The following is an 11,365-nucleotide window of genomic DNA, read 5'->3' as shown; positions in this document are numbered from 1 at the left end:
GAAAAAACATAGCCTAATAGACTAACCGTTACCAATACCACAATGCTATGGTGTTTCCTAGCATCAGGAAGACGCTAGACTGTTGTTTTAAAACCATTGTGAAACTTTTACTTCATTTCTTTTTGTTCTCACAAGGGGTCATGTAGAATTACTTAGGTTTGTTTGGTGTTTTCAATTACTTAATTCCTCTACAGATTGTTTTTCAAAACATTTTTTAAGGTTATACCACAATTAGATGTGTATGTTTATTCTCTTAAAAAACAGAATTTAGTGAGGTAATAATGACCTATCTATAGCTAAAATTAACAGTTGTCTATTACAGAATGAAATAGAAACTCCTTCACCTGACACTTAATAGCTTTTAAAACCTGGGGTATCACTTGACAGACTTGTGTCTGCACCTTGCCCACAGCCTACTGTTTGTACATTCTTGTCATAATGACTATTTTGCTCATACCAATCTGTTTTCTCTGTTTGAGTCCTAACCTATTCAAGTTGATTCTTTTTTTTTTTTTTTTAAGGTGCCCTCTGTGTAGAGGGCTCAAAAAATTGTGTATCTCTTTCCCAGAAAGTGCCTGCTAAAAAAGAGAAGTTTTACACAATCAAAAAATCTAGGAGCATTCAAGTTGATTCTTAATCATTCACTCAACAGGCAGTTAGGAAGCCAGGAGATATGCTGCAATAAGAATACAGAAATTTTAAAAAGACAAATTTTTTTCCTTTCTTGAAGACAAGTTTTTTTAAAAAGACAAGATTTTATATTTATCAGTTTAGATTTTCTACAGAGACAAATAAAGTACATATAGAGATAGATTTAAATATATATATATATATATATATATATGAATATTAGGGGGCTTCATGAAATTCATGGAAAAGTAGAATTGAGAGAATGCAATTTTTACAATTTTTTTGAGGCTTCCATGTGAGTGTGAGTGTGTAAATAAGTGGTATGCATTGTGTGGAAAACTGGAGCAAGATAGGAGAGTAGGGAGTAGTAAAAGCTTTTTTATATATGGTCAGGACAGTGAACAGTAAATGATGTTGTTCACCTCTAGTTTTGAATAAGAGTCCTCTTCCCCTCTATCACTTTCATTCGTATTAAGGGTTATTATGACAGCATGGGAGCAGGAAGGTGAACTTTGCCCTAGGGCTTGCATTCTTTCAGGAATCAAGTAGAAGTCTTTGGATGCTGTAGAATTTACCTAGATGTCACCTGTCATCATTTTCTATGAAACTTCATGCGTGACTCAGCTTATCTTTGTCTTTTAAGGTCTTTAATATCAATGTACCTCTGCCTCCGCCGAAAGAACAAGAAGTCAAAGAACCCTCTTACTCACCAGACTACAATCAGAGTTTTACTACATCAAGCACACAAACACCACCTCAGGGCCAGCTGCCAGCCCTACACATAGAACAGACTCTCCTTTCTCAAGAGACCGGTAAGGTTTTTGCATATGACATTTTGAAGCCATAGTTGACAGCTTATCGAAGGGAAAAAGGAAGTATATCGTGACACTTTAGAAGTTCTTTCCTTAGTTTTCATTGTGTCATTCTGTGTTTCTTCATGCCTTTTCCTTATTTAGTTGTCTGTATTAATATATTTGAACACTTCATTGTGCATTAGGTGAATATTACATAGCAAATTCATTTTCAATTCAATAATTCTTAAACACATTGCTCCATGACAGTGGTTGCTGTCACTGCAATGTGTCCATTCTTTCCTCATTTCCACCATGGATTCCTGGTTTCCATTTGTGAAGTTTTCCTGCCCTTCCTTGCCTTCTCATCTTTGCTTTTGGGTGTTTGTTATCCCTTTGTCTCTTAGTTGATTGTTCCAAAGAGTATATTTCTCAGGGCTCTTAATGTTTATTTTACAGGTTAGTTAGAAGTCCTGTAGAGGTAGAAATCTGATGGTTAATTTAACCTTAAAGTTGGCTTGTATTTTTTACCAATAGATTACCAAAGGTAGTGGTTGTGGTGGTACATTTTCTTCAGACGCACTGTTGGAGATTTTCAGTGTTGGCATTTCAAAGCCCTATTGCATTGTTAGATGACATGAGGGATAGTATGCCTGAAGAAAAGCAAAAGGTCATTAAAAAGACAAGAAAAAAAGAAAATAGCATAGTGGATGTCAGAAGAGACTCTGAATTTTGTTCTTGAATGTTGAGGAGCTAAAGCAAATAGAATGAACAATGAGGTTAAAAAGCTGAACAGAAGATTTCAAAGGGCTGCTAGAGAAGATTAAATTATTGTCATGAATGTAATAACACTTGGAGTTTGAAAACCAAAAGGGATGAATCCACTAGGGTCTATTTCTTTTTTCACTTGGTCTATTTCAAACTGAAAGAACTACAGAAAAAAAAATGCAAACTTCAAGTTGTTATAGTGAAGGATTTAAAGGCAAAATATTGAATAATAGAGAAAGTATCAAAAGATGGAATGAACATACAGAGTCACTATACCAAAAATAATTGGTTGATGTGTGATATAAAGCCATTTCAGGAGGTGGCATATGACCAAGAACTAGTGGTATTGAAGGAAGATGTCCAAGCTGCACTGAAGGCATTGGCCAAAAATTGGGCCCAGGAATTGACAGAATACCAAATGAGATGCTTTAATGATGCAACCTTGGAAGTGCTCACAGAGATTGGAAGAGATCCTTATTTGTGCCCATTTCAAAAGAAAAATAATCCAGTAGAATGCAGAAATTAGTGAATACTATCATAACTATCACACACAAATAAAGTTTTGCTGAAGATGATTCAAAAATGGTTACATCAAACAGTATATCAACCGGGCACTTCCAAAAATTCAAGCTAGATTCATAAGAGGATGTGGAACAAAGGATATCATTGAGATGGATCTTGGCTGAAAGCAGAGAATATCAGAAAGATGTTTACTTGTTTGTTTTTTCAAAACCATTTTTTGTGGAGCTAATACAGATACCATACCATTCCATAGTTCAATCACATGAAACAGTATTGTACAATTGCTACCAGTTTCAAAACATTTTTTCTTTTTGAACTCCTTGATATCCGCTCCTCTTTACCCAACCTCCACCCAGCAACCTTTATTCTACTTGTCTCTATAGGTTCATCATTCCTGGGTTTTCCAAAAAACAGAAAAACACATAACAAAGATTCAAGGAAGGTACCCACAATGACAAAATAGGTCAGAGATAAAGCCCTATATGAAAAATAACCACAGAAAATACTGAGTACTACATCAGGTCCAAACTATCAGAGAGAGGAGGGATCAAGTGACAAGGTTGTAACTATTCCCAAGTCAGGTTTATCCTTTTGATCTCTAATAAGTCATCTCTGTAATACTTTGTTTGGTAAGTAGTTTATTCCCATTCTTCAATTATGGTTAGAGGGAAATCACTGGAGGCTTATTTCCTATGTAGATCTCACAGATGCACTGCATACACTCGTGTATAAGTCGAGTTTTTCAGCACATTTTTAATGCAGTTTTTGTGGTAAAATTAGGTGCTTCAGCTGATATTTGGGTCGGCTTATGCTCGAGTATATAGGTATCTTGGGCTTCCACTGTCATTGATAGCCTTCTGCAAAGCACATGAAAGAAGCACACCAACATCCATAGCACAAGGATTGTAATGTATATAATCCAAAACCGAAGGAGGGAATAGTATCAAAGCCCGAATTGTGAGATTGTAGTTTACTTTTTTAATTGACTATGCAAAGGCATTTGATTGTGTGGATCATAATAAACTGTGGATAACGTGCAGGATGGAAATTCCAGAACACATCATGGTGCTCCTGTGGAACCTGTATACAGACCAAGAGATAGTCGTTAGAGAACAACACGGAAATATTTATGGTTTAAATGCTGGAAGGGTGTGTGAGGATTGTATCCTTTCATCATACTGAACAAATTATTTGGAAGCTGGACTATATAAAGAATGAGCACCAAGATTGCATGAGGAATACTCATTAACAACCTGTGATATGCAGATAATACACCTTACTTTCTGAAAGAGGACTTGAAGCATTGCTGATGAAGTTCAAAAACTACAACCTACAGTATGGATTACAGCTCAACATTAAAAAAAAAAAAATTCACAATTGCACCAAATAGACAATATGATAAAAGGAGAAAGATTGAAGTTATCAAGGATATCATTTTACTTAAATACATAATACAGTGGAAGCGGTTATCAAGCAATCGAGTGATGTATTGCACAGGATAAATATGCAAAAGACAAGTTGAATTGAAATGTTAAAAGGCAAATATTTCACCTTGAGGACTAAGGTGCACCTGACCCATGCCATGGTGTTTTCAGTCACTTCAAATGCTAATAAGAGCAGAGCATTGAATAAGCAAGAGTGAAGAATGAAGCAATTGAATTAAATGTTGGGGAAGAATATTTGGTATACATACACTGAAGGAAGAATGAATAAGTCTGCCTTGAAACAAGTAAAGCTAGATTTCTCTTTCAAATTGAGGATGGTGAGATTTCAGTGAGATGATTGACAGTGGACGAAACAGTGGGCTCAGAGCAGAGCAATGAGTCTGTGGTTGATGCAGGATTGGGCACTGCCTCATTCTGTAGTGCATAGGTTTACTAGCAGTCAGCACTGACTTGTTGGCATGGAACAGCAGTAATGTTGAGTTTTCAGAAACTTAAGTTTGAGTGAAAGAATTGAGTATTCCAGGAACGTGGTTAATCAAAAGATGAGTTGTTAGGTGCTTCGCAGTTGGCTCTGACTCATAGATACCGAATATGCAACAGAACCAAACTCGGTTCTGTGCGGCACCATCCGCACAATTGTAGCTGTGCTAACACACAGCCTATTGTTGCAGCCACTGTGTCATTACATCTTTCATCTATCCTGTACTTGCCAAGCATGACGTTCTTTCCCAGGGCCTGGTTTCTCTCGATAATATATCCAAAGTATGTGAGATGAAGTATTGGCCATCGAGTATTCTGGCTATACTCCTTCCAAGGGGGGTTTGTTTCATTTGTTGTTCTAGTAGTCCATGGTACTTTGAGTATTAGTTGCCATCACTGTAATTCAAATGGACCAATTTGTCTGCATCCTTCCTAATTCACTGTTCAACTTTCACAAGACTATGAGGCAATTGAAAACACCGTAAGTAGCTTGTGCCAGGTGCACTTTAGTCCTCAAAGCAGCATCTGTTCTTCCACACTTTAAACAGGTTTTGTACAGCAGATTTGGCCAATGCCAAATGCTTTCTTGACTGCTGCTTATATGACCATTGATGTGGATGAAGAGGTTGTAAATGTCATTTTCTGGGCCTGGGCACAAAGTGACTTGATTCTCTTCACATCTGTACTGTGGAAAGACAAGATGGGTGATTTGCATAAAAAATGTTTTGGTGTACGATTCCAGTTTACAATGTTAATTAGAATTCTTTTTCTTTCACTCATTATTATTTTACATATATATATATATTTTTTTGGAGAAAATTGTGTTAAAGATTTCAGGTACAGTGAATTTTACATACTAAGAGTATTGAGTTTTTATTACTGTTTAACTCTTGTACTCTACAACTCTTTCCTTAAGCAGCAAGTTATCAACCTGATGAGACTATTCAAGTAAGCAATGGTAGCCTTCCCTTTTACCCAGCACAGACGAATGTATTTCCCAGACCCACTCAGGCATTTGTCAGTAACCAGGGATCTGTTAGAGGATGTGCTCGTGGTGGGAGATTACTAATCAACTCTTACCAGTCCACTGGTGGTTATAAAGGTATGCACTGAATATGGTTTAATGATTCTAAATTATTTTGATTTTATAGTTATTTCACTCAAAACGTTTTTACTTTCCCTTGTCCCCTTTGTCATTGCTATTTATGATGTCAGTGCCATTTATAATTCCCATTTTGCTTGGAACATTATATGTGAAAGCAGAACCTGTGATTTATTGAAGTAGAAGAGCTGACCATCTTGTTTTTCCAGGGATAGAGTCTGTTTTTCATATTTGAATGATTTCTCTTTAATTCTTTTTGTTAATTGGCTACCTCTGCTCAGAATATATCATACTTAGGCAATGCCTATTTTTACCTGTCTGTTAGACTATACTAATGATAGGAACTTAAGAATGTGATAGTGATATTCTTTTAAGTTTTAGATACTGTCTCAAGCATTCTAGTTATGCTTGACATGAGCGAAAATACTCCAGATAGAGCTTTAAGTAAGTACTAAATTGCCCTACCACCATCCCTTTCCAACTCCCATCTATGTTCCGGCAATAGTGAATTTCAGAAACTGGCCAATTCAAAAAGTGCTGTAAGCGGTATGTTTTACTGTAGAAGTTTGCATAACTAAAGTATAAACCTAAGGACTACAATATAGTTTAGATCAATTGAACTTTTAAAGCTGGGTATCAAATTAGACTATTTAAAAGTTTCATTATCACTTTCCTTATGATTTTATTTGAATTGTTTATTAGGTTTTGATACCTTTAGTGGACATCCTTTGATTGCCAATGGAAATTATAGCCAGCTGCAATTCCAAACGAGCGACTATTCTGGAACATCCTATTCCCAAAGGGTAAGAGTAGTTGTCTTAGTGGTACTGTGATCACTAAGCTGTTGATTAACATGATTTGTGAACGTCCTATGGAGAGTTGAGTTGGAATCTTTTTCAGAAACCCTAGGAAGGCATATGATAGCAGACTGTTGTATGGAACTTAGAAAGTGATAAGGGCTTTATTAATGATATTATTTGCATTATTTCACTTTGAAAACCCCTAAGAAAAACTAGGTTCAGAGGTTAGATACTTTGTCTAAGGTCATTTAGCAAGTAAATGTCTTCCAAGAAGGTTCTTCTATGGTTAGAACTTGGATTTTTAACTTTACTACTCTGTTTCCTTCAAGATAATTTATTGCCTATATATCAAATATAGGAAAGTCCTTATAAGTCTAACTTCTTCATTTATTCTGATTTGAATAGCTTAGCATATGATACCAGAATCGGTAAAAGTCTTAACAAGTCAATTTAACAAGTTTTGGAAGCTTCCTGTTACTGGTCATATATAAATGTATATTACACCAAGTCAGCATTTCCTATTTTGAAATTTAACAAGTCTTTAAGTATGTACATGGTGTACCAAACTGAGTTCTGTTGGTAACATACAAGGGGGCTTCAAACGGTTTGTGGAAAAGATGAAATTAAAAGATAATGGAATTTTTTTCAGGAACTTCCAAAAGTCCCCTTTGTATAAGTACTTGGCATACTTAAATGTCTTAGAATCAGGAGTTAGATTTGACCTCTAGTTTCACTACTACTTTAACCATGTAACCTTGAAGATATTACTTGAAATTTCTGCACTCAAGTTCCTCATCTGTTAGAAGTTTCGTGAGAATTACCTTGATTGATATTTTCAGTATTAAATGACCTAGTACACATAACGCATTGCCATGTGTACATGAAGCATGCAAATACTAGCTGTTGTTACATTCCCAGATAATGTGTGTGACAGCTGTGGATTAAAATAGACAATAACAGAATGTTTTATTTTTTCCCTCCCCCACCAAGTTTGATTGGGGTGAAAATTTAACATTTGCCAATTCAACTATTTATTCATGCATGGAGCTGTTTATTCTTAACAATGATATTTTAGTATTTTTATTTCGTGCTGCTTTAAATTTCCTCCTGAGGAAACATAAGAAATTGGTAATAATGCTGCTTATTATGAAAAGGGTTTGAGAGTCTGTGGTAGGAGACTGAATTTTATTGTGTACCCACTTGTCCTGTTTAAAATTGGTATTGTGTGTATTTTAAGTTACAGTTTTCATTATTCTCATAACTGGTGCAGACTCTGGCCCCCTCTATACTTGAGCGTCAATTTGAAATATTCTCTCTTGAACATTTGTTTTTAATACACTAGACCACATTTCTAGGCAATAAATTTATACAAGGTTCTTACTCATCCTTCTCCCTTTCTTTCTCCAAAAACCCCGCAGTTTATAAATCTTCACAGAATAATCTATAAATAGAGCAAGAATGAAAAAGTCTCTTTTGCTTTATTATCTCCTTTTATATTGAGATGATGGACAGAGGACCATGCCATATTTCTGCATTTCCCTCACTCATGGTGTCTCTGAAGGCTTTGTTTTTGGAAATACTTGTGCATTTAATGGACTAGATAGATAAATAGGTGAAGCTTATTTTGCTGCTGCTAGCCTTGCTTTATTTGCTTTGCTTGGGATTCATAAATACCCGAGTCTCTTAGGTTGCTAGAGAAGGCCAAATGAAGCACTTAAGAGCACTTTAATCTTACAACTTCTGACAAGCCCGAGCAGTAACTCATTAGAGTACTGTATTAGCCACAGAAAGCACTGTTTTGATGCCAAGGTAAATGCTTTGTGTTCACATTCCCTCAGGAAAGTTTCCTGCAGTGTTATAAGCAAGGAACGCCATCTAGTGGTCCTCGAGGAAACTCAAGAGGTAAGTGTAATTAACTAAGTTGGTTATGTATCCAAATAAGCTTTCCATATCCTCCGTCATGTTCTTCTCAAAGTACAGTGCTTTTAGCATTTGTCTTGTTAAGGTTCGTCTGCTTAAATGTAGTACTGAAGTACTGAGGAAGATCTTAGCCCACCAGAATGGCTGTGGCAACCAAGTGTTAATTGAGTGATTTTAAACATTAGCTTGACCCCAAAGCGTATTCTGACCTTTGTAGCTATATATGTTCAGAGTCCCTGTGTGGTGCAGGCAGCTAAGGTTTTCAGCTATTAATTTACATGTTGAAAATCTGAGCCCACCAGCATGTACCCTGGAAGAAAGGTCTGGGTAAATAACTGTGGAGAAATCAGCCATTGAAAACTCACGTGCACGATTCTACTCTGAAATACACGATGTCGCCATGAGTTGACATTAAATGGACAGAAGCTGGATTTTACCTGTATCTTCACTGTGCGGCTAACCACAAGGTCCGCATTTCAAAACCACTAGCCTTTCCGCAGGAAAAGGATGAGGCTTTCTACTCCCGTCTCCTGTAGAGAGTTAACAGTCTTGGAAACCCACAGAGGCAGTTCTACCCTACACTACCTCATCATTATGAGTCAGAATTGACTCTGAGGTAGTAGTGAGTTGTTTGAGTGCTGACTTCAAATAGCTTCATGTTATGTTTCAGGGTAGTAATTTTAAAAAAGGAGTGGGGTGGGGGATAATTCTGTATACTCTGGAGCACTCATGGTGCAGCGGTGAAGGGCTTGCTTCTAACCTAAAGGTCAGTATTTCTAATCTGCAAGCTGCTCCTTGGGAGACATGTCGCAGTCAGCTTCCATACAAATTGCAGCCTTGGAAATGCTGGGGCAGTTCAACCCTGACCTATGATTTTACTATGAATTGGAATTGACTGGATAGAAAATCTTTTTTTAAAAACAACAACAAACAAGTCTAGCTAATCTAGTGTTGCTACATGATTGATGTAAACACAGTGACTTGAAACAACAAGATAATTAGAACACCTTTTAAAATGTGAAGGGACTATTAAAAGATCCAATGGAACAGAAAATTGACAGTTGCCAAGGTTTCACTAATTTTGCCACAAGAAAACAGAATTTCTTTTTTGAGAAAGTAGCCAATATTCATCTTGCCTTATTTATGAGAAGTGTTTTTGTGTGTCGCTTAAAACATTTCATTATGCTTCATGACCTTGGAAATAAAGTCCCAGTACTCACCATTGTGATCAGTACCATAACAAAACTTCTCTGAATGACCAGTGTTTAGTAGTTCCAACAATTAGTTTTTTCATGTCTCAGTTTTCTTGATTCCTTTTACATTAGATCCTTTTAGAAGAGTGGTTTCTGAGGAATTAAGATCTGGGTGAGAATTATGACTGAAAGAGAGAAAGGAGTCAAGGGTATACTCATATCTGGGATGTAGACTTTGCTAAACTTACCTTGTGGTAAGTTATTCCAACTTTGTGAGGGTTTTCTAAAAAGGAAAAAAAATCCAACTATTAGACTAGGTCCCCTCTGGCCTTAGAATAGTGATATAAAAGGATACTGCCAGAAAAATCTAGAAAAAACATTAACTCATCATACTATACTGCTTTGTTGTTTGGAAATTACTATAAAATGGATTATTATCTGTGTCTCTATAGCCAACTAATGTTAAATACTGTGTTCAAAGCTACTTCATTATGAGAAATTCACTGTTACTAATCAAACAACAGGGTGGAATGATTCTTCTCAGGTGAGCAGCCCAGAGAGAGACTGCGAAACCTTTAACAGTGTTGACTCTGAGCATGGAGACTCACGTAGCATGACTCCTATGAATGTGCCAGTCACCAACTCTACAGCCACCGTACTGCCAGTACACTTCTATCCGCTGCCTCAGCAGATGCGCGTTGCCTTCTCAGCAGCCAGAACCTCTAATCTGGCTCCTGGAACTTTAGACCAACCTATTGTGTTTGATCTTCTTCTGAACAACTTGGGAGAGACTTTTGATCTTCAACTTGGTAGATTTAATTGCCCAGTGAATGGCACATACGTTTTCATTTTTCACATGCTAAAGTTGGCAGTGAATGTGCCGCTGTATGTCAACCTCATGAAGAATGAAGAGGTCTTGGTATCTGCCTATGCCAATGATGGTGCTCCTGACCATGAAACCGCTAGTAATCATGCAATTCTGCAGCTCTTCCAGGGAGACCAGATATGGTTACGTTTGCACAGGGGAGCAATTTATGGAAGCAGTTGGAAATACTCCACATTTTCAGGCTATCTTCTTTATCAAGATTGAAAGTCAGTATAGAATTGGCAATAAAAGGAAGGTGTTCTCATTGTTAGCTTAAAGGGAAAATAATTCTTTCCCTTGTGACTGATTGGCTTAGGAAAATGTCTTCATTCGTAGAGGATGGAGGAGGTCATTACTTTTCTTCCCTCCTTGAGAGTAAAAAATTCAGGTTGAATGACAGCACTAATCTGGCACCTTATAAATCTTGATAGAGCCTCACTAGTAAAGCTGTGAATGTATAATGTTTGCACTTAATTCCTTTACTGTATTAATGTTCAACTTACTAAACTGCTTGCCGCAAGTTCAGGCAAGTTACAATGCCTTGTTGTGCCTCAATAATAATAATAAAATTATATGCACCTTCAGTGTTCCTATTTGATTAAACATTTAGAAATACATATTTGTTGTTTTAGTATTTATCACTGATAACTCCTTTTTTAATCACTTGAGTGGACACTTGTTCATTATTAAGCTTTCATATGTGACAGTTCTTTCTATTACTACACATGTAATTCATTGAATGATTTGCTCCATTTTTCATGGGTCAGTCACACATTTTTCTTTAAGATATTCTGCTATTTTGCAAAAGGGCATTTGTCATCTTTTAGTCAGCTTTCTGTGAGTGTTGAC

At 36.5% G+C, this 11,365-nt stretch overlaps 1 protein-coding gene across 19 annotated transcripts in view; it reads left to right on the top strand.

Annotated features, from left to right (window-relative positions):
* Positions 1-11,133, top strand: part of CAPRIN2 (caprin family member 2) — a 60,812-nt gene extending 49,679 nt beyond the window's left edge. For 6 of the 19 annotated variants that reach the window (XM_045288423.1, XM_045288424.1, XM_045288425.1 and 3 more), the window contains 6 exons: positions 1,274-1,442; positions 5,553-5,738; positions 6,114-6,182; positions 6,441-6,541; positions 8,377-8,440; positions 10,176-11,133. In XM_045288423.1, coding sequence (XP_045144358.1) covers positions 1,274-1,442; positions 5,553-5,738; positions 6,114-6,182; positions 6,441-6,541; positions 8,377-8,440; positions 10,176-10,741 — 1,155 coding nt within the window. In that variant the 3' untranslated portion in view covers positions 10,742-11,133. The remainder of the gene's footprint in view (positions 1-1,273; positions 1,443-5,552; positions 5,739-6,113; positions 6,183-6,440; positions 6,542-8,376; positions 8,441-10,175) is intronic. The other 13 variants (XM_045288428.1, XM_045288436.1, XM_045288431.1 and 10 more) reach the window with 7 other exon arrangements.
* Positions 11,134-11,365: the final 232 nt, after the last annotated feature.

This window comes from Echinops telfairi, unplaced genomic scaffold (genome assembly GCF_000313985.2).
Source record: "Echinops telfairi isolate 266 unplaced genomic scaffold, ASM31398v2 ScPeMD7_21;HRSCAF=78, whole genome shotgun sequence".
Taxonomy (NCBI): Eukaryota; Metazoa; Chordata; class Mammalia; order Afrosoricida; family Tenrecidae; genus Echinops; species Echinops telfairi.
This window is presented reverse-complemented; position numbering and strand designations above follow the sequence as displayed.